Here is a 23585-nt window from a genome sequence, read left to right on the forward strand (position 1 = left end):
TATATATATATATATATACACACACACACACACACACACACACACACACACACACATAATATTCCTAAAAAATAGAGAATCTTTATTGCACGTTCTGGTGCACATGCTGGGAGCTGTTACTAACTCCAAACCCCAAAATTTGGGATCCCCTCCAAAACTATGACAAAGCTTTGAGATGGTTTCACAGCATGCCCCCGGAAGCACCATGCATGCGGAGGAGGATGCCCTCTTGGCCCTGAACAGCCCATTTCACCTGCAAGCGATGCCTGGTGCCTGGAGAGCGTTCGTTGTCCAGGCTGTTGGCTCTCTCATTCTGCTGCTTCGCCGGCTGCCTTTCCTTCAGAGATGTGCTTCTCCCTCTGCGTCCCATGTGCTTCGCTTCCGATCTGTAAAGGAGAACATGGGGACCTTTATCAAGAAAACCAAAATGACACAGATGCTGTTCACTGTATTACAACTTTCCTGGGCCAGCAGGAAATATCAATGTTGGTTGTTGGTTTTTTAACCTACCAGCAGATTAAAGTGCAATTGTTTTTATCTTTTAAAACTCTACCCTGCCTAATACAGTGGTAGCTCGGGTTACAGACGCTTCGGGTTACAGACGCTTCAGGTTACAAACTCCGCTAACCAGGAAGTGGTTGCTCCAGGTTAAGAACTTTGCCCCAGGATAAGAACGGAAATCGCGCGCCAGCTGCACAGTGACAGTAGGAGGCCCCATTAGTGAAAGCACGCTTCAGGTTAAGAACCTTTTCAGGTTAAGAACGGACCTCTGGAACGAATTAAGTTCTTTTTTTTTTTTTTTTATAATGATTTTTTATTGCGTTTCTTTCCATATATTCACAAAGTCCACAACGCACAAAAGCCACAAACAAGAAACAAATTTAAAAAATAAGAAAATAATAACAGAAGAAAAAAGATAGAAGAGAAAAAAAAAACAGGAAAAGAAAAAATATATGCTTGTCAAGTCATTTTCCATAATTTATCATGTCAGCTGGACCTCCTCACATCCTCCAGGCCCTGCGTTCCCTGTAATACAATATATGTCAGCAATTTGTTACCTTATTTCGCAACTTAATGTATCTTTCAGTTATTATGTTTCCAAATTCCAAAAGTTGTAGTTCAATTCTAATTCCTTTCAAAATAAACATAATATATTTGTTTCAAATTGTCTCCTCTTTTTTTATTATAACCTAGTTTAACCTTTATCTAATCAAATTGCAGAAGCATACCATTTCCTAATCGTGCACAATCTTAACATTCAAACAACTTATAATGTTTTTGCAAATATTCTTTGAATTTTTTCCAGTCCTCCTCTAATATTTCCTCGCTCAGGTCTCGGATTCTGCCAGTCATTTCAGCTAGCTCCATATAGTCCATCAGCTGCGTCTGCCATTCCTCCAGTGTGGGTAAATCTTGTGTCTTCCAATGCTTTGCGATGAGAATTCTTGCTGCTGTAGTTGCATACATAAACAAAGTTCTATCCTTCTTTGGCACCTTCCGGTCCACCATGCCCAAGAGGAAGGCCTCCGGTTTCTTAGGAATGGTATATCTAAATACCTTTTTCAGTTCATTATGGATCATTTCCCAGTAGGCCTTCACTCTTGGGCAGGTCCACCAGAGGTGAAAGAATGTCCCTTCTGCCTCTTTGCATTTCCAACATTTATTATCAGACAGGTGATATATCTTTGCTAACTTGACTGGGGTCATGTACCACCGGTATACCATTTTCATAATATTCTCTTTCAAGGCACTACATGCCGTAAACTTCATACCGGTGCTCCATAACCTTTCCCAGTCCTCAGCCATAATGTTGTGCCCTACATCCTGTGCCCATTTTATCATAGCAGATTTAACTGTCTCGTCCTGTGTATTCCATTTAAGCAGCAAATTATACATTCTCGAAAGTACCTTGGTCTTTGGCTCTAGCAGTTCCGTCTCTAGTTTCGATTTCTCCACCTGGAAACCAACTTTTTTATCCATTTTAAATACCTCTTGAATTTGAGCATAATGTAACCAGTCTCGCACCTTATTTTTTAATTTGTCCTGGCTCTGCAACTTCCAATTATCTCCAGTTCTTTCAATTAATTCCCAATATTTTGGCCAGTAGGCCTCCATATTGGGTCTTTTTCGGGCCTTGGCCTCCACCGGTGATAGCCACCTCGGGGTCTTGCCTTCTAATAGGTCTTTATATTTCATCCAGACGGCAAAAATTGCTTTTCTGACAATATGGTTTTTAAACAATTTGTGAACTTTCACCTTGTCGTACCACAAGTATGCGTGCCAACCAAAAGCATTGTCGAACCCTTCCAGATCTAGGACATCAGTGTTCTCCAGCAGAAACCAATCCTTCAGCCAGCAGAAGGCTGCAGCTTCATAATACAACCTCAAGTCCGGCAGGGCAAACCCCCCTCTATCTTTCGAGTCAGTTAGTATTTTAAATTTTATTCGGGGCTTTTTGCCCTGCCAGACAAACCTAGATAAATCCTTCTGCCATTTTCCAAAACATTCCACGATCTGTAGGGTTTGAAACAGAAATAACATTTTTGGCAAAACATTCATTTTTATAGCTGCGATTCGACCCGACAAGGTGAGTTTCAATCTTGACCAAATTTCCAAATCTTTTTTAATTTCCAACCAACATTTTTCATAATTATCTTTAAATAAATTCAAGTTCCTGGAAGACAAATACACCCCTAGGTATTTCACTTTTTTAACCACGCTTAATTCTGTTTCTTTCTGATACCCCTCTGTTTCTGTAGATGTCAAATTCTTAGCCAGAACCTTGGTTTTTTGCTTGTTCAACTTAAATCCCGCCACCCGACCAAACTCAGAAATAAGTTCTAGAACTCTTTTTGTACTAGATTCTGGCTCCTGTAATGTTAAAACTAAGTCATCTGCAAAAGCTTTCAGTTTATATTGTTTCACTCCGACCTCTATTCCTTGTACCAGCCGGTCCTCCCTAATCATGTTCAGCAAAACCTCCAGGACTGAAATAAATAAGAGAGGGGATAGAGGGCACCCCTGTCGTGTCCCTTTTTCAATTTTAAATTCCTCCGTCACCACATTGTTCACTATCAGTTTTGCTTTTTGCTCAGAATAAATTGCTTCTATTCCATTTTCAAACCCCCGCCCCACTCCCATCCCTTCCAAGTTTTTCTTCATAAACATCCAAGAAATGTTGTCAAAGGCTTTCTCCGCATCAATAAAGATTAACACCGCCCTTGTGTTCCTATTAGTCTGCAAGAGCTCCAAAATGTCGATAATGTTCCTGGTGTTATCAAACATATGTCTGCCAGGGAGAAAGCCTGCTTGGTCCTTATGAATTACTTCATTTAGTACCTTTTTAAGTCTGCTTGCCAAAATGTCTGCAAATATTTTGTAATCCACATTCAGGAGTGAGATGGGGCGGTAGTTCTTAAGCTGGGTCTTTTCAGATTCTGACTTGGGTATCAATGTGATGAATGCTTCTTTCCACGTTTCCGGTGCCCTCTTCCCTTCCATAATCTGGTTACATACCTCCATCAAAGGTTGTATCAAATAGTCCTTCAAAGTCTTGTAGTATTTGGAGGTAAGCCCATCCGGGCCTGGAGATTTGCCAAGTTGCATATTCTGAATGGCACCTTCAATTTCCTGCTGGGTTATTTTACAGTTCAAGATTGATCTTTTATCTTGACTTATTTTTGATAGTCCATTTGTCTTTAAAAATTGGTCTATCTCAGACTCTTTTTGCGGCCCCTGTGCATAAAGATCTTTAAAATATCTGTGGAAGCACTTCCTAATTTCTTCTGGTTTCTGAACCATTCTTCCTTCAACCTCTAGATTTGTAACCGTATTTGACTTTTGTCTTTTTTTCAGCTGCCATGCTAGCAGCTTTCCACATTTGTTTGCTGATTCAAACGATCTCTGCTTCATTTGTTTAATTTTCCATTCAATCTCTTGATTAATCAATTTCGAATATTGTGCTTGATGGAATTTGATTTCTCTCAGCACCTCCTTTGACTTTGGTTTAGTTCTTAATTTTTTCTCTCCTTCACTTATTTTCTCCAAGATTTTCTCCTTTTTTCCATTCCAGAGTTTTTTCTTGATTGAATTCTGTTGTATCAGAAACCCTCTCATAACAGCTTTACTGGCGTCCCAGATTGTTCTTTTCTCTACCGTGGTATTCAAATTTATTTCAAAATAATCCTTTAATGTTTTTTGGGCCTTCTTCACAATCTCTTGATCTCTTAGCAAGGTGTCATTCATTCTCCATCTGAAGGATCCGGTTGGAGTAAGTCTCAATTCCATTTTCAGAGCATTATGGTCGGAGCAGGTTTTTGGGCAGATTTCCACTTTTCTTGTTTTAGGTGCCAGCCCTCTAGATGTCCATATTTGGTCGATTCGTGTCCATGACAGGTGGGCCTCAGAAAAGAAAGTTCCTTCTTTACCTAAGGGGTTCTTTGTCCTCCATATGTCAATCAAATCCATGTTGTCAGTCATTTCAAAAAAAGTTTTAGGGAGTCTGCCGTCTGTTGTTAAATTTTGATTTTGTGATTTGTCCATATTTGTTGACACCACTCCATTCATATCTCCCATCATAATGATGTTGGCATAGTCCATATAGTCCAGCATGATCTCATGCAGCTTCTTGTAAAATTCTGATTTTCCATCGTTTGGTGCGTAGATTCCTAATATCAAAATTTTCTCTCCTTGTGTTTGAATTTCAATTGCCAAAATTCTTCCTTGGTCATCCTTAAATAGAAATTTTGGTGACAGGTTCTCCTTTGCATAGATCACCACTCCTCTTTTCTTAACCTTGTCCGATGAAATAAATTCTTGGCCTAGTCTTTTGTTAATTAGCACTTTCCTGTGGAGCCTGGTCACGTGTGTTTCTTGTAGACAAGTTACATCTAGTTGTTCTTTCTTTAAAATGTGAAATATCCTCTTTCTTTTTTCCGGAGAGTTTCCGCCATTTATGTTCCAACTAAGTAGCTGCAGAGACATCCTGTTCTGTTTTGTTGTTCTTAAAGATGGGGTGTCTTCCTATTCTTCAGATCCCGAGGGTGTAGGTGTTGGCTCGCCTCCCGGCGGTGCAGGTGTAGGTGACGGTAGTGGCCAAGCTGCTCCTTTTTGGAGATCTTCCCCGTGGTCGTGCAGGAACTTTTGCTGGTCTTCAGTTGTTCTAATTTTAACCTTCTTTCCTTTATATGTGAAAGATAGTCCTTGTGGGAACTCCCACCTATAAGGGATTGCGTTGTATCTCAACAATTTTGCTAACTCCGTGTAGGTGGCTCTAAGGTCCAATAGTTGTCTCGGGATGTCTCGGTAAATTTCCACCCTTTTATCTTGTATTTCAATTCCTTTCTTAAAGTGAAGGCCTAAAATTTTGTCTCTCTCTTCCCTTGATCTCAAAATTATCAAGCAGTCTCTGGATCTGTCTTTCCTTACCAATCTTCCCAGTCTAAACGCCGACACAATTTTAAAGTCTGTATCTTCCTTTATACCCCAGAACTTGGAAAATTCTTGTGTCAAATATCCAATCAAATCTCCTTGCTCCAGTTCTGGTATAGCTCTTAATCTGAGGTTATTCTGCCGTTCCTTCAATTCCACCATCGACAGGTAGGCTTGTTGTTCGCCTACCTGTTTGTGCAAAGGCTTGACTTCTCCTTTGATCTCCTCAACCTCCTTCTGTAATAATCCTACTTTTTCAATGGCTTCTCCAGCTAATTCGCGGTTTTGAGCCGTTGCTCCTTGCAAATTTTCTATTGCTTGTGTATGCTGTGAAACCTGTTCAGTCAGTTTTTGAATCGAGGATGTTGCTTGGTCAATTTTCAATGACTGGTTGTCCACCTTTTGATTTAACGTTGATAGTTGCTCCAGTATTTGTTTCAAGACTGCCTCAGAACTACCTAATGCCATGTCTTCTTCCCTCTCCTGTGCAACCAGCACAGCTGGGACTGATGATCGGCGTCCTTGGGTCAAAGTTGTTTGTACAAGTTGTGCAGGTTGTGCAGGTTTTTTCTCCTTTTCTTTCTCCTTAGCCTCCTTGGCTTCTTTCGCTTTCGCTCCTCTTGTTTTCCCTGCACCACTCATTACACATCTGTCAAAACTCAAGGTCAAATTGTCTGTTATTCCATGGGAAAGACAGCTCCAGTTGTAAACAATCAGCAGAGAGAAAGTCAAAACAAAAATCAGTTCCCAGACCTTTGTAATCCCACAGCCCTCTAGGGGGAGTTCTGCCAAACTTCAGGAACAAAGAAGGAAGTTTCCGCCATTAAAGTCCCAGTTTATCTCAGTTCAAAGAGTGCAATAGTCCCAGCACGGTCAAAAAGTTCTCCAGAGCACTTTTTAAAGTCAAACAAAGTTTCATAGAAGGTGTCTGCAACAATATCAAATCCAATCTATTTCTGCTCAAAAGTATCAGTTAAGTTCCGTTTAGTTTCAGTAACTGTATCCGCAGCTTAACAGCTCTCTCCTGCCTGGCAGCCCGACGATCTGGCTCTTTAAAATTGCAGCCCAAAAGAACAGGAGGATGGTTCTAACTTAATGCTTAAAGTCCCTTTAATTCAGTACCAATTCTTTCCCTTCCCTTTAAAGAAAACAGCTTCATGTGCGCACGAAAGTTATTGCTTTCCGCAACCTTTTTAGCTTGCTTCCCACTCCTCAAAAATTTGCTTTGATCTTGTCAGCAATGCCGGAAGACGGACTTCCTTTTTCTCGTCTCCCGCTTTCAGCCAAATTTAAATTGTTATCTCCCAATTTTAATGTCCGTTACTCACGGGTATGTTGCTTGCAGTTCGTTACTTTTAGGAAGAAAGGTCGGCGCTCATCTGTAACAGCTGCGCAGCTTCGCTTCCGCGGAAAGAGCGATGAACTCACAGCACCGCTCCCCCTCCTTCACTCCGGAGCCCCTTACGGGGTCCCTTCTGTGATTTCAGGGTAGCTTCTGGTGCCCGCCGAGTCCCACGGCCACGGGCTCACTCTACCCGTGGTTTTTCTTAGTGGGTCGCCGCTATGCCGCAGCGTGCGACCCTTTTCCGCGGAGCCCCTCTTCAGAGAGTGAAGAGGACCGCCATTACCGTTTCGCGCCGCCTCCGGAAGTCTGGAACGAATTAAGTTCTTAACCCGAGGTACCACTGTAACTGAATGAAGCACAAAGCGGCTAACAAATCAACAACAGCATAAACCAAAAAAAACCAATTTCCAAATTAAACACAACCACACAAATATTGCTATAAATCTAAATGAGTAACAATTTAGGGAACTGGGAATATATAGCCTGGTAAAGAGGAGACGGAGAGGAGGTATGATAGCCATTTTCAAATATCTAAAGGGCTGGCACATGGAAAATAGAGCAAGCACATGTTCTCCTGCTCCGGAAGGTTGGACTCGAACCCATGGCTTTAAGTTACAAGAAAGGAGATTCTGACTAAACACCAGAAGAACTTTCTGACAGTAAGAGCTGTTTGACCATGGAATGGACTCCCTTGAGAGATTGTGGACTCTCCTTCCTTGGAGGTTTCTAAGCAGAGGTTGGGTGGCCATCTGTCATGGATACTTTACTTGAGATTCCTACACTGCAGGGGGTTGGACTAGATGTTCCCCTGGTGTCCCTTCTGTCCCAGGACTGCCAAGGGACGCCTTGGAGTTGGGGGGGGGGGGGAGAGAAGAAGAGTCAGAGTGGGAACAGTCAGAAGGAAATGGTTGGGAAATGACGGAAGGGGAAGAGGGGAAGAGCCAGGAGGAGGCAAGGAAAGCTCAGGTACAGATGGGAAGCCTATGCCTTTGGCACAGGAAAGGAGAGGGTTAAAGCGCAAGGATCAGAGACGTCCCATGAAGCTCCCCCGCCTCTTTCATTGGAGGAGAAGCAGGAGAAGACCACTCCCCAAATCTGAACCGGACAATTCGGATGCATGATTGTACTGTGCTGCTTGTACACATGTAAAATAAAGAACTGTAAATATCTCTCTGAGCGAGCAGAGAGTGCTTATTGCGAACAGCATACTCAAACCACCACACCTTCCAACTCTACAATTCCATGATTCTATTATCATAAGATAAGGACAAAACTGAAAACATTTATCAGCCAAAGTCTCTTTTAAAGTTACAGTTCAAATAAAGGTAAAGGTAAAGGGACCCCTGACCATTAGGTCCAGTCGTGGACGACTCTGGGGTTGCAGCGCTCATCTCGCTTTACTGGCCGAGGGAGCCGGCGTACAGCTTCTGGGTCATGTGGCCAGCATGACTAAGCCGCTTCTGGCGAACCAGAGCAGCGCACGGAAACGCTGTTTACCTTCCCGCCGGAGCGGTACCTATTTATCTACTTGCACTTTGACGTGCTTTCAAACTGCTAGGTTGGCAGGAGCAGGGACCGAGCAACGGGAGCTCACCCCGTCACGGGGATTCGAACCGCCAACCTTCTGATCGGCAAGTCCTAGGCTCTGTGGTTTAACCCACAGTGCCACCTGCGTCCCTCACAGTTCAGATACTTAAGTAAAAATGTTTTAGAAAGTAAAACTTTTTTGAATTAGGGAATTCGAAGTGAATAAAGAAGTCTTTGCCTGACACCTTGGGAGGGGGGCACTCCATAACTGGGGCACCACTACCAAAAGGAAACATCTCTCTTTATAACAAAATGAACCTCTAATGGAAAAAGGCAGTGGCTAACATGTCACTGGGACAAGGGACGCGGGTGGCGCTGTGGGTAAAAGCCTCAGCGCATAGGGCTTGCCGATCGAAAGGTCGGCGGTTTGAGTCCCCGTGGCGGGGTGCGCTCCCGCTGCTCGGTCCCTAGCAGTTCGAAAGCACCCCCGGGTGCAAGTAGATAAATAGGGACCGCTTACTAGCGGGAAGGTAAACGGCGTTTCCGTGTGCTGCGCTGGCTCGCCAGATGCAACTTTGTCACACTGGCCACGTGACCCGGAAGTGTCTCCGGACAGCGCTGGCCCCCGGCCTCTTGAGTGAGATGGGCGCACAACCCCAGAGTCTGTCAAGACTGGCCCGTACGGGCAGGGGTACCTTTACCTTTAACATGCCTTCAGAGCACAGGAAAAGACCTCAAACAAAGTGCCTTGTGAGAGGTGTCCCCAAAGTACAGAGTCTTCTCAGAAGTGGCTACCTCATTAGGAAAAATCTATGTCTACCTGGATAAGTCAATCTATCAGCCAAGGTGCATCAGAATTAGGAATGCAGCAGTTTGGTGGGGTCAAATTTTAGAAAAGCACAAGCAGTGACATCCTATGGTGTCCTCCTGCTTGAACAACAGGACTTTCTCTTCCTCTCCTCCTCTTCCTCCTCACTGTTGGCAACCCCACAATTTGCTCTGCAGATTTGGAACACCCTGTATTACTTGTGGAAGGAACTGGAACAAATAAAGAGTTTCAGCTGAGGTATAAATCACTGATAGCTCCACAAATCTCAATACTAGAAGAAAAAGGAAAGTGCAGTTTGCAGTTGCTCAACTGTCAGTAGATTTCTGCCATGTCCATTTCATTGTTTAGGTATACTTTTGTCTCTGTAATTAATCACTGTACTGGTGATGCTATTAAATATTATTTTGCAAGCTTACTTGGAGTCATATTTTTTAAAAATTGGGTAAGAAAGCGGAATGGTCACCAAGGTGCATGAATTCTGGAACAGAACACGGGGACTGAAAGCCACGCAAAACGATGTTCAGATGCCACAAGTTAAAAGCTCATCTGTCTCAAGTTGCATATTTACAAACAAGGTAAGTTTCGGAGCTGATGTTGCAGCTTATAGACAGGTTACCTGCTGGAAGGAATTATGAGAGATTCTGTCTTTGTCATCCTGCCACTTAGTGGAGCCTTTTCCATGAAGCTATCCAGGGGAGACAGTTCAGTTGCTACGTCTTCTTGTTGTTTATTTTCCTGCAGACAACAAATTACACTGGAGTGGATGTTCTGTGAAAGCCTTTGTGCTCTGCCAGCATGTACAATAATAAAAAGTGCCAATAAATAATGGTCAGTCCATGACCATAGCCAGACCAGTGCAAAACATCAAGCAATCCATTAGCCAAGGATCTATCCCAAATAGTATCATACATTCTATGAAGCCCCAAGTTGGCCTGGCTTCAACACGAACTGTAAAACAGCCACTTTGGCCTATGTTTCTGCTGTAGTCCATATGCTAACAGAGACCTCATTCTATCCCAGGTCTCCAATGTTGCAAAGGCACACGGTATTTGACAAGCTGGGCACTGGATAACAAACTCTCTGCAGCTGATGCTATTACCCATCAGAACCCAACAGCGGCGTAGCGTGGGTTGTCAGCACCCGGGGCAAGGCAAGTAATTTGCACCCCCTAACCCGGGGCAAGGCAAGTAATTTGCGCCCCGTAACCCCTAACCTGCCGTCGCTGCCAGCTTCTTCTTGCTGCTGCCTGGGCTGGGGTATTTACGGTAAGGTAGCCACGGCAGCGGCGGGTCCGTGTCAGGTGATCTGAGGCGAGTTGGCGCTGGCGCTGCCGCCCAAACGACGCCGCTTGCCCGGAGGAGGAGGGCAGAGAGGCGAGGAAAATGCAACATGGCCCAGCAGCTGCAGCAGCGGCGGTAGCAGCGGGGCTGTGAGGAGGGGCTACCTGGTGCGCCCGCCACGGCCCTGACGCACGGGGACCGCGGCGAGCGCTGAGAGCCGCTGCCAGCTCGTCGGTTCCGCGAGACATGGGGCTCTGCTACAGCCTGCGCCCGAGGCTCTTCGGCGACTCCGGAGGCGGTGAGCGGCCCCCCCCCCAGATGTTGCGCCCGGTGCGGCCGGCCCCCCCCCCCGCAGCCCCCCCGCTACGCCACTGGAACCCAAATGTACCAAACATTACTCAGCCAGATCTCTACTTCACATTCTCACTACTTTCCACCTCTTCCTGCCTCAACCCAAATAAACCCACCCACAAAGCTCATACATACCTCCACTCTCAGCGGGTCAAAGCATTCTCAATGGCACATTTTACTTCCTATTTCTAACCCCATAAACCAACCCCACTCCATTCCCATCTACTAGCAGTAGTAGCAGTAGTCATAGCAGGAGTAAAATTTATGTACCGCCCTTAATCCAAAGATCTCAGGGCAATTCACAAGATAAAAATACAGGAGAAAAGCAAAAATAAATAGTCAAAAAACAAAACAATAATAACAAAACAAAATTATTAACAAAATAATAACCCCCCGCTCCCACAAACACATTTAAAAGGCCGTAGGATGTTAATCAGCCAAAGGCCTGGTAGATGAGGAACGTTTACATCTGGCGCCTAAAGATGTACAATGAAGGTGGCAGGCAAGCCTCCCCAGAGAGGGCAGAGTGGGAGCCACCACAGAAAAGGCCTGTCCTTGTGTTGCCACCTTCTGGACCTCTCATGGAGGAGGCACATGAAGAAGGGCCTCAGATGCTGATCAGAGTCTGGGTTGGTTTATAAGGAGAGAGGAGGTCCTTGAGGTCCCTGAGCCACTCAAGACTTTATAGGTCAAAACCAGCACTTTGAATTGGGCACAGAAAGCAATCAGCAGCCAGTGCGGTCAGACTAGGATTGGTGTAATATGCTCAAACTGTCTTGCCCCGGTGAGCAACCTGGCCGCCGAATTCTGCACCAGCCGATGTTTCTGAACCATCTTCAGAGGCAGCCCTACATATAACCTGGCTTGCCCCAATTTCTAAACCTTGCCTCCTTCCTGCCCTGAACTACTGTAATTGCCCCCCCCACCTCAGCAACTCTCACCCCAGGTGCATTTTTCAAGTAAAACAATACCAACCCTGAATTTAAAACACTCAAGTTAAAAACAGTAAAAACAACCTTCTACCCATAGCTCAACAGTGCAATCGCCTCTCAAAGGTCCATTAAAAACATCTCCATCAAAACGCTTCTATCTCCAACAAACCTTTCCTACGTAAAATAGAGACCCCACCCCAGTTCCCAGCTGACTCTCTCCCAAACACCTGCATGGAATGTGTACCTGGGCTGTAGGCTGATAGTGGTTGTTCTTTTTTAAATATTCAAATTGTGGCCTATAAAGGATGTAAGGTTTCCAAAAACAGAGATTCCAAGAAAGGAGAAAATGCAGTATACTTGGGCAGAGATTAAAAAAAACAAACAAAAAAAAACAGGCACCAATTCAAAATGAATCCCCTAAAAACAGAAAGATTAGAACAGAAGTTGTTATCTGTTTTGCCAAATGACCCTGAAGTTCTATATGGCTGTAAAATCTTTCTGTATTTCACTCTAGCGATCCCTGCCTGAATCATAAAAAGGCAATTGCACTTACATAAGACACGGTGTCAGAGATGCTGTCTGCTGGTTGTCTGATTCCAATATTCTTGTCCTCTTCAGGCACTTCAACCTGTTTTGTACAAGAGTCGGTAAAACAAGGCTCACACAACACACTGGTCCTGAGACTGGCTAATCCTGAGGTCTGCTCTGGCAGCCTTACAGCAGCATTGCAATCAAACGCTATTGAGGAGCAAGTCCTGGCTGGAGCATATGACTGAAACGGAATAATCCACATTTTCCCCATAAAATGCTGCATTTTCTGTTGAACAATGCAGATATATAGCATAGTCTGTCAGACATGAGTGAGAAGCAGCAGAGAATTATCTTCTCCAGATAGACCTACCATTCACAATTCCCTTGTCTGAAACACCCTTCAAATAGCAAATACCTCTGGTTAAGGCAAATCCATAGATTTACAGTCATACCTTGGCTTACAGACACTTCAGGTTGCGCGTTTTGGGGTTGCGCACCACGCCGAACCTGGAGGTACCAGAACGGGTTACTTCCGGGCTTTGGCGCTCACGTATGCGCAGAAACACTAAATTGCGCATTGTGCATGCGCAGAAGCACCGAATCGCAACCTGCGAGTGCGCAGATATGGCGCTGCGGGTTGCAAACACTGCAGGTTGCGAACGTGCCTCCCGCACGGATCACATTCGCAACCCGAGCATCCACTGTATAAAACTGCCATACTTGACTCATAACCCCTTTACTAAGAAATGGCAATGCATTTGTGATTATCAGTTGCATTCAATTATTTTTATGCACTTATTTTATGCACTTACAGGACTGGGTGGCTCTCTCTGGTTTCTGACGCTGTGGAGGCTTCCAATTTCTGCTTGAGAGCTTGAATGTGACATTCCTTCAAAGTAAGGCCTATAGCAAGAAAACAAATGACATCGTAATGTTGCTGTTTTATGCTAGGAGCTCCAAAACATGGCCAATGCTATAGAAACCTCTAGAAACCGTGTGCCAAAATGTGAGAGGCTGCTGTCAATCCTTCCCAAGATCTCTCCCTCCCTCATGTGCAAAACTGCTGCCCAAGTAGCCATTTGACCAAGCAGGCGGGTACCGAAACACAGTCCACCCCCCTTTCGCTTGGACTGCTGCAATGGGCTCTACGTGGGGCTACCTTTGAAGGTGACCCGGAAACTGCAATTAATCCAGAATGCGGCAGCTAGACTGGTGACTGGGAGTGGCCGCCGGGACCACATAACGCCGGTTCTGAGAGATCTGCATTGGCTCCCAGTACGTTTCTGAGCACAATTCAAAGTGTTGGTGCTGACCTTTAAAGCCCTAAACGGCCTCGGTCCAGTATACCTGAAGAAGCATCTCCATCCCCATCGTCCAGCCCGTACACTGAGATCCAGCGCCGAGGGCCTTCTGGCGGTTCCCTCACTGCGAGAAGCCAAGTTATAGGGAACCAGGCAGAGGGCCTTCTCGGTAGTGCCGCCCTCCCTGTGGAACACCCTCCCTTCAGATGTGAAGGAAATAAGTAGCTATCCTAGCTTTAAAAGACATCTGAAGGCAGCCCTGTTCAGGGAAGTTTTTAATATTTAACACTGTATTGTTTTTAATACTTGATTGGAAGCTGCCCAGAGTGGCTGGGGAAACTCAGCCAGATAGGTGGGGTATAAATAATAAATTATTATTATTATTATTATTATTATTATTATTATTATTATTATTATTCTTTCCCCTGAGCTGCCGCAGCATCTCTCATCTTAACAGACAATCAGTTCGAGAATCCGCAAAGCTGCCATCAAAATCTCTTCTTACTTTAGCTTTGGCTTGGGAGTACTGAGGACGCTGTCATCATCTTCCATGTCAGGGCCGCTGTCACTAGGATTTTCTATATCAAGTGTATCATAGAGAAGGTCTAGGTCTTCTTCTACTTCTGGGACATGGTCAGCTGGATCCTGCTCAGAATCCAAAACCTAGTCAGAAAAGCACAAGCAGCATAAAAGTGTGTTATCGGCAGCATAAATGGAGGCTTCCCTTGAAATGCAAAGAGCATCTCGGTCATTAACTGCACTCAAGTATTTATATCTAGGCACTCTGCACAAGTCCATATACACAAAATTAGAACTGTATGAAGAGACCAAGTCCTGCCTCTCTGTTGCATTCTCGTTGCTCAGCTCAACTGCTTTTCTCATGTTGGTGCTGATCTTCTGCAGCAGGGAGCCTTCTCCACTCATATTTATTTATTTAAAAGCATGCATAGTAAAGGTAAAGGGACCCCTGACCGTTGGGTCCAGTTGCGGATGACTCTGGGGTTGCGGTGCTCATCTCGCTTTATTGGCCGAGGGAGCCGGCGTACAGCTTCCGGGTCATGTGGCCAGCATGACTAAGCCGCTTCTGGCGAACCAGAGCAGCACACAGAAACGCTATTTACCTTCCCGCCGGAGCGGTACCTATTTATCTACTTGCACTTCGTGCTTTTGAACTGCTAGGTTGGCAGGAGCAGGGACCAAGCAATGGAGCTCACCCTGTCATGGGGATTCGAACTGCCAAACGTCTGATTGGTGGGAGGGCTCTCAGACCCCGGCAGAGCTTCACACCTCCTTCCCTAAGCCGGTCAAACACTTCCCAGGCTTGGGGAAGTAGGCTTGGGGAAGTAGGCATGAGGTCTGACGGGATCCTGGAGCCCAATGCTTCCTTCCCAAATCCAGGCAGTAAGGTACTGAGAGCACAGAAAAAAGGTATGGCATTGCAGCAAGTCATTTAATTATCATGCATCATGGAATAACTGTATGCCAAGATCTTAATGAAGTTCCAATAAAACATGTAATTGTCTTACATGTAATTGTTTTTCCTAGCCTGGAGGAAATTTTTCAGCCAGGGCAACTGCCCAGAATATCAGCACCTTTTTTTCTAGGAACAAAGCATTGTGTATAACGATTTAAAAGTGGTATAGGCTCCCTGTGAGATTTAGACCCCTCATATGGGGAGTTTTCACAAGTACAACAGTGAAGGCATGTTGCCCAGCAAATCATTCCTTCATGTCAGTGAGCCAGCTCTTGCCCAGGCCTTGATGGTCTCCCAGTGTCCACTGGAGAAGATTCCATCTGTATTCCTGCGAGAGGAGACACTAGGACACCATGCTGGCTATGTTTTACTGTGAGTTTTGGTATCTGTGTCTTGCCTTTTTTATTGTTCTTTGTGTTCTTTGATTGTTTTACCTTTCAGCAGGAGGCAAAATGTCACTTAAGAGGCAACACAGAAGCCTCCAGAAGTGGTGACATTTTTTGTGCCTTAATTGAAGTGGGAACATAATGAGATCCCCACTTGGTGTCCATTTGGTGGTGTCCGTAGAAAAACCTTTCAGATGATTACAAATGGCACATTTCCTAATAAAACTGGATACCCTCTGATCTATTGGCAATTCCAGACAGCCTATTTCAAAGTTCACATTTAGGGTGATGGCTGCAGCCTTTGCACTGTGAAAATAAATTCTGTGTGAGTGGTAAGTGGGTATAGAGACATTTTTTTTGTGAGTCTAAGAAGCTAAATGAAACAAAACTGGCGTTGCTACCAAGATGTGATCATCTGCTTGTGCAATCTTGATACAGCTTGCGAAGTACCAGGGAGATACTGTTCTCCAAGCACAAATTGTGTAACTATATGCAGGAACGGGTTTTATAATTCATTTTCCAAGTTTACAATGATATTGATTGTTGTCCTTTTTAATATCTGTACACTGTCCAAACTTATTTTGCAGGAAATGGCACCATCGTTTTCAAAAGAATTTTTGCTCCAAAGGTTTATTCTTTGTTTTATATGATCCCCGCCCTCAGGTAATTGCACAAATTGCTTTGTTGTCTTGGTGAGTGAGTCGGGCATATCTGTTGGGCAAGAAAACAAGTTCTGCCTTAAGCAAGTGTTACAAATAACAGCGGGTTTTTTTATGAGAGGCAGAAGACTGGGCAGAAGTTACTTTCAGAAGTTACCAGGGCCCATATTTTGTTGTGCGAGATACAGGCAAAATAACTTAGGACATTTTACAGAAACAGAGGGCGAGAGCCAGGCGACGTTACCTGGACTCAAGTCCCACTGAAATCAATGAGACAGGTCGATCATGATGTTTCATTGATTTCAATGGAAGTCAAGTTCACCCCTACCAAGAAAGAAGGACAGGGAGACCGCTAAAGTTCATACAAGAATTAAGGTGCTTTCACATGAAACAGTAAGTTGGTAAATGGCACCTCGGCCATTATATTTTATTTATTAAAAATAATTTGTAAGTGGCTGAATGTTTCAAAAACACTGATCACTCACATTATACAAAAATAATGTTTTTGTGCTCTTAAGTTTCCCCTGTTATCCTATTGCAGTTTAGAAGAGACCTAAGTACAGAAGGTTACTCAGACCATTCAGTTTCGGCAATGACATTAACACACTTGTAGAAGGCTAACAAAGCTTCATATGCAAAAGACAGTATTTGCCAGATCATTAAAATCAGACAGGTAAACTAGGGGGTACATTGCCACCATTTGCCTTGGTGTAAAACCTCGGGAGTGCAGAACCTCAGCCCCAGAGACTGAAGCCTCTTTATCTGGCACTTGGAACTCTGCCCAGGTCACACGGCACAGCTTCCTCAAGTTCCATTCCTTGGCTGGAATGAAGGATGAATGCATGCATGGGGGCGTGCGCAGAAATGCCCAGCTGAATGCAGCCTATTGTGCAAAAACAAGAGTCACATCTGTGGCGGCATTTGCTTTTGCCTCCATCCCTGCCCATCACGGTCCCCAAGAAGAAATTCAGCCCTTGAGATGATAAAAGTTTCCAATCCCTGCTGCGGAAAGAGGTTCTGCGTTTCTGACAAAAGTGCCCTTAGCCTGATGGATAATGCAAAACCCATGCAGAGTTTAAGGAAGTTGCTGGAGACAGCTACCACAGACAGCTTACCTCGTCAGATACTTTAAATCGTCTCAACAGGGCCACGACTTTTTGCTTGAAGTTTTGCTGCTGTAAAGGTAAATGACTGCAATCAATACAACACCAAAGCACACAATCTCTTGTGTGTCGAAGCACAGCGCCACGACAAACCATGCACCATTTATTCTCAGTCAATAAGTGCAAATAGCTTACAAAAGGCAGGCCACGGCTGTTGCTCGTTCATCTGAGGGACTGTTTAAATTCCATCCCAACTAGGAATTGGGCCAGAATTTCCGGTTCAGCTAGGACAGCCAGTTCCAGATCCATACTGGAAAGAGCGTGCAAACTGATGTCTCTGTGTTGGCAGAGATGTCTCATATTCCTCTAGTGCAATGACATAGCTGGCCACTCATTGCCCGGGAGGCCTGAGGACAAGCCCACAGAGGTCTAGCACAATCTCCCTTGTTTTGCTATTTGTTTGTGTTTGGATTCCACCATTCACTTTGCAGTTTTACTGGAGTAGGATTAAATAATTCCTGATAAGTAACTTTTTTTCCCACCTTTTCGCCGAGAAGCCTATGAGCTCTTCTCACTCCTGATCTCCAATCACGTATATTCAACCCTAGAACTCTTTGCCACTAGAAATGTCTAACAGAGGTCTAATGTTGTATTAGTTTGTTAGGAACAGTTAGCTCTGCATTTCATCCAAAGCCAGCTCCGTTAACACAAATCTTTAACATTTTTGTTTTTTTGACTCTTAACACAAGATTAAAAACAAGTAATTACAGAAAACGGAGACTTTTTTAATCAGAACACGGTTTTCCACAAACTGACTCTGCAACAAAATCTGCAATCCATGGCACATAGATGATGTCTGAAGAATATAGGTTGTATTTTTGCATGGGGACATGGCACTAAGTTACCCCTCTAGATGTCTGAGTGTCTACCCCAAATAATTAATAAATAAATTCCAAAACAATTGGAGTGCACATAAATATAAATGTTAGCCTGCTAGCAATGTGTATGGGAGGAGAAAGAGGATTCAACACAATGGATCGGCCACACAGCTCCCTTGCCAGGGGCCCTGTATAAAGAACACAAATCCCGCCAGGGACAAAGATTTAAGACGTACCTGGGTGAGAAATACTCTTGTCAAGCCTCCGGGGGGAAGGGCCATGCAACAAGGGCAGCCAGAGGCATATACAGAGTACAGAAACACTTGTGCCTCTTGGTACAGAATGTAGTTGGGAAGCAAGAAGAGAAGAAGAGTTTGGATTTGATATCCCGCTTTATCACTACCCGAAGGAGTCTCAAAGTGGCTGACATTCTCCTTTCCCTTCCTCCCCCACAACAAACACTCTGTGAGGTGAGTGGGGCTGAGAGACTTCAGAGGAGTGTGACTGGCCCAAGGTCACCCAGCAGCTGCATGTGGAGGAGCAGGGAATCAAACCCGGTTCCCCAGATTACAAGTCTACCGCTCTTAACCACTACACCACACTGGCTCTCAAGCAAGAGGCAGGACTTCAAGCCCCGCCAAGTGAAAGAGGGGAATGGCTTTTATATGCTTGTGAAAATACCATTTGTGTCAAAGGCATAAAAGAAGGAGATCCTAACTTGAACCCATACAGCAAATGCAACACAACAGCTCCCTAAGCCAGTGCCAGTTTTACGTATAAGCTAAACAAGCTATAGCTTAGGGTCCCATTCTCTTGGGGACCCCAAAAAAAATTAAAGGAAAAAACTGGATGTACATTTCCAAAATATAAGATAAAAAACAAATAAAATAAAACCTACATACAGCAACAGTGTTTTGTATTGGCGTAGGCTCCTTTTGGTATGTGTGAATGGCTTTAGATACCTATTAGGTCCATAAATTACCATATAGCATATATTCAACACAAAAAACAGCGTCAATTTGTTGTTGACAAAGGACAGCTGGACATATAAAGGGCCCCATTACCTTCAGTAGCTGAGGGCCTCATCAAACCTAAATCCGGCCCTGCCCTAAGCCACTTGTCTGTAGGAACAAATATTAATTAATACATCATGGGGGATTTCTCTTTCCCCCAGGTCCAAGACCCAGTCTTAAGGTGATAGAAGTAGAGTGGTTGCAGAAGAAACTCTAGCCTGTGAGAACAGTCATATTTTTGTTTTGTTTTTCCAGGCTGGAGGTCTGTGCTTCAAATCCAGGGCACAAGCCAGTAGTGTGTTGTCTCCCTGGTGCATGTATCCAGATGTGTCAGAGTGTGAGCCAAGTCTCATCAAGCCCGCTGACCTAAGCTCAAAAACGTTTCTTTGGAATGCTGAATGCTCCCCTGAATGTGCCCTATAGACAGAAAAGGTGCAAAGGGCACCTTGCTATCTCCATACTCTTTGGAAGGAGGAAGCTATTACTGAATCTGACTCGTGTTTAATAAAAATTTCCAGAGTGGTAGCTGTGCTACCCCAGTACCGAGGGCCTTCTGGCAGTTCCCTCGCTGCGAGAAGCCAAGTTACAGGGAACCAGGCAGAGGGCCTTCTCGGTAGTGGCACCTGCCCTGCGGAACGCCCTCCCACCAGATGTCAAAGAGAAAAACAACTACCAGACTTTTAGAAGACATCTGAAGGCAGCCCTGTTTAGGGAAGCTTTTAATGTTTTATAGGCTATTGTATTTTAATATTTTGTTGGAAGCTGCCCAGAGTGGCTGGGGAAACCCAGCCAGATGGGTGGGCTATAAGCAAATATTATTATTATTATTATTATTATTATTATTATTATTATTATTATTATTATTACAGGACATGACATGTGCCTCAAATTATCAGACTTGGCTATGAAGCACCCCAAATGACCTTGGGTCAATCGCTCCGACCTAGCCCCCCTTCAAGGCAATGGCAGATCAAATGAGAGGGGGCAATTTTTGTATGCCCTCTTGGGCTCCTTGGAAGGAGGTCAGAACAAAAAGGCAATCTCAGTCCACCAAAACAAAGGTTTCCTCTGCTTACATTACTCCCCTGCCTTGCATGTAACCACCCGAGTCACTTTTAGCTGCTTATTACTTGTGATAATGCTGTTCTGTATGCATTACACTCAAAGCAGTTCACAACAAAGCACGACAAAACAAAAATATGAATACAACTACTGTGGCTTTGTATTCGTCCAAACCTCATGCCATATCTAGTCCACTCTTTCACTCTGGGCAGACACTTGGTCCCAATCCACATCAATGTTAGTAAAATTAATTGCCACCAACCCTGGTTATGGATGCTGTTCTTACTATCGATCTCCACTGCTTCTTTGGTTTCCCCAACTCATACTCATCATCGTCCAAATCCTGAAGAAAAAGAAACGTTTGTTATGATCATCAACAAAGGTCAAATGAGGGGAATAGGGGTGTTACAACATCAAGGCAGATGGAACGCCATGCAAGCGTTTTTTTAATTAATTAAAATGTATGGAAACGTACACTAAGCTGTCCCAACTGTTAACAAATTTAAGGCAAACAGATCCTACAACACTAATTCTGTTACCACGCCAGCGGCAGCTACGAGCCCAATTCAAAGTGCTGGTTTTGACATAAACCCCTTTAAAGCTCAGACCTCGATATCTTCTGGATATTGACCGGAGGAACCTAGCAAGACCTTCAGATCTTCATTGGAGACCCTGTTCCAGGTTGCTTCTTTGAGGGTGGTTCAGAGGATCAACTTCCTCAGAATCAACCATCAAGGAGCATCAACGACGAACTGAAGGAGTGGACTAGGGATTTCAAAGGATTGCCAGCAACGAGGGACAAGAAAAGTTTCCCCAAGTCATAAGAAAACCATTTGGATCCAACATCTTGTGGGCTGGGAAATCCTAATAAGTCCTTCAGTTTCTCTTTGAAGCTGCTCTAGTAGGCTATCAAGGGGCTAAATGTTTTGAATAAAATGAATGAATGAAATAATCAGGTCCACTCCCTTGCATTTATGACTTTTAAGATAATTACAAAGGGCTTATTTGCTTAGACAATACCTGTCCCTGAACTGCGTCATCACTGGCTTCTTGTTCTGAAGAGAAGCTTTCATATTCCTCTTCGGAATAGTTGTCTGAAAGAAGAAGAATACAGAAACAATTGGATTATACTCTTACTAAAAAGAACAACTGCACATTGGTTTAAAGGCAAACCAGGAAGAAAACTGCAAGGGCCGTTATGGCAATTTCACAGTTGCTGTTTTCTAGTCTTCTGGTTTTAATCTTCTTATTAAAACCATCTGAAGACGGCAAAGTCAGGAACTGCAAGAGTTGGGGGGGGGGAGCTTTGGGGAAACTTCGATCCTGGCCTTTACTCAGTTCTAGCAGAGTGAAAGCAGCCTGCGTACAATTTGGACTGAATTCAGAGAATGGTGCTACTAAAGTTACGGTACTCTCTCTTGAAAATGGAAGGTCCTAGAGAAGGAGATTGGGATACAATTGCAAATACAAAAAAAGGAAGTCCAAAGAAAAAATATGGTTGACATTAAGCAATAACAATAGCAATTATGGAACCTATCTTGGACTTTTTGTGGGGAAAAGAAATGAAAGATTCTGAGACATCTTGACTTCAAAGAAATATTGTTTAACAGAAAGTGGAAAAGATGGATATTAGCATGGACTTTTACAGTTCTGGAGATACCTGCAGACTTGATTTTCTGGCTCATGTGTATAGCACTGTCTTCTTGGTCTATTGGTTGGCTGGACAGTGAGAAGATCCATATCTCTGCTACTTTGACTGCAGTTTCCTTGATGCTGCTGAAAAGGTTCAAAACTTGGCCTCCTTCTTTTGGGTGCTGCAACACCTATGAGACACAATGTCTGAGAGAGAGCGTGCTTACAAGTTAACACCCTATTTCTTACCCACTTTATGTTTGTTGTCAGAAAATTGGGGTTGGCTTTTACAGCCCAAGTCCCCAAGTCCCTACAAGTCCGCTATCGGTCAGAGATAAACACAACATCTGAAAGAACCTTAGCAATGCTTTTGCAATGCAACCTTACCGAAGACCAGAAAAAAGTATGTTAACACCCTTTATATTAGTGACCTATACAGAGGGGCACCTACCTCCACCATGTTCACAGATCCTATTGCCAAAGTTTTGTAACCCAGAATTGTTCTGTTTTTATACCGTTTCCTCCTCTGAAGCATGATCTGAAGTTTGTTGCCTTCTCTTTTCAAGAAATGAGGATACTGCAAATAAAACATGTAAAGGTTTAATAATAATAATAATAATAATAATAATAATAATAATAATAATAATAATTTATTTATACCCCGCCCTTCCCAGTTTAAAAACCGGGCTCAGGGCGGCTAACAGCAAATAAAACCATTGATTAAAATGTGACTTAAAAACAGTATAAAACAGCATAAAATACAGCATAAAATGCAGCATCAATATCAATAAAATTCAAAAATTCAGGGGTCATACTAGGGCTAATTGGCCAAGTTGGTCCTACTAGGGCCAGCAAGGAGACCAGGGAAGAATTTAAATGTGGAGTCCCAGAAAGGGTTTCTTCATAGAAGAGGAAAGGGAAAAGGGAAGAGAGGATCAGGCTAATTCAAATTGAAGGCCAGGTGGAATAGCTCTGTCTTACAGGCCCTGCGGAAGGAGAACAAGTCCTGCAGGGCCCAAGTCTTGTGGGACAGAGCATTCCACCGGGTCAGAGTCGGCACTGAAAAAGCCCTGGCCCTGGAGGAGGATAGTCTGGCTTCCTTAGGGCCCAGGACCTTCAAGCTATTATTATTCATGGACCTTAGGGTCCTCTGCGGGACATACCAGGAGAGGTGGTCCCATAAGTACGAGGGTCCTAGGCTGCATAAACAGGAGGATATTAACGTCACCTTCTCAAGGAAGCACCTGGAAAGGCTGTCAAGTGGCCTCTAAGAACCCTGAGATGAATGACACTAGACTTTCATATTATTAGACCCTTCACAGAAAGAAGAATTGGGCAAGGAACAAGCCTAAAACAGAGAATCTCTTGAAAAAGCAACATATTGTTACTTTTATTGCCTGGTTTTGTACCATATCGAACCACAGCTACTGGGATATAGTGCTGCTAAATAATACTGCACAGAAGTTTGATGGAAGAGGTTGGGAGATGAATCAGCAGCCATAAATGAAAGCTGGTTCTCCACCTATAAAGAAATTTAAAAAGTGGATCCCACTCTCCTAAAGAGTAGACAGAGTACTTTGTATCCTGATCAGACTGGATGATAAATTAGTTCACTAATTTATTAATTACATTTACATCCCACCCTTCCTTATCTAACAAGCATTTTGCTTAGAATATAGGGCTCATTTGATCTTGCAACCACCGATAAAAACTTTGCCAATGCTAGTTGTTATTATTATTATTATTATTATTATTATTATTATTATTAAACTGGTAGGCTGTTTGGAAGGGTTGCCTATTCGAATATTTGTCTGGATTTTATCCTGTGTTTCATTTGTTTGTGCCGAAGGCC

At 43.8% G+C, this 23585-nt stretch overlaps 1 protein-coding gene across 6 annotated transcripts in view; it reads right to left on the bottom strand.

The window, feature by feature from the left end:
- Positions 1 to 23585, bottom strand: part of PACS2 (phosphofurin acidic cluster sorting protein 2) — a 64868-nt gene that overhangs the window by 35481 nt on the left and 5802 nt on the right. For 4 of the 6 annotated variants that reach the window (XM_028738110.2, XM_028738109.2, XM_028738107.2 and 1 more), the window contains exons 4-13: positions 22185 to 22310; positions 21762 to 21924; positions 21122 to 21195; positions 20364 to 20444; positions 17161 to 17220; positions 14032 to 14189; positions 13038 to 13128; positions 12248 to 12322; positions 9748 to 9866; positions 254 to 386 (exon numbers count right to left, since the gene is read on the bottom strand). In XM_028738110.2, the coding sequence (XP_028593943.2) occupies positions 254 to 386; positions 9748 to 9866; positions 12248 to 12322; positions 13038 to 13128; positions 14032 to 14189; positions 17161 to 17220; positions 20364 to 20444; positions 21122 to 21195; positions 21762 to 21924; positions 22185 to 22310 (1080 nt within the window). The remainder of the gene's footprint in view (positions 1 to 253; positions 387 to 9747; positions 9867 to 12247; positions 12323 to 13037; positions 13129 to 14031; positions 14190 to 17160; positions 17221 to 20363; positions 20445 to 21121; positions 21196 to 21761; positions 21925 to 22184; positions 22311 to 23585) is intronic. The other 2 variants (XM_028738115.2, XM_028738108.2) reach the window with 1 other exon arrangement.

This window comes from Podarcis muralis, chromosome 8 (genome assembly GCF_964188315.1).
Source record: "Podarcis muralis chromosome 8, rPodMur119.hap1.1, whole genome shotgun sequence".
NCBI classification, from domain to species: domain Eukaryota; kingdom Metazoa; phylum Chordata; class Lepidosauria; order Squamata; family Lacertidae; genus Podarcis; species Podarcis muralis.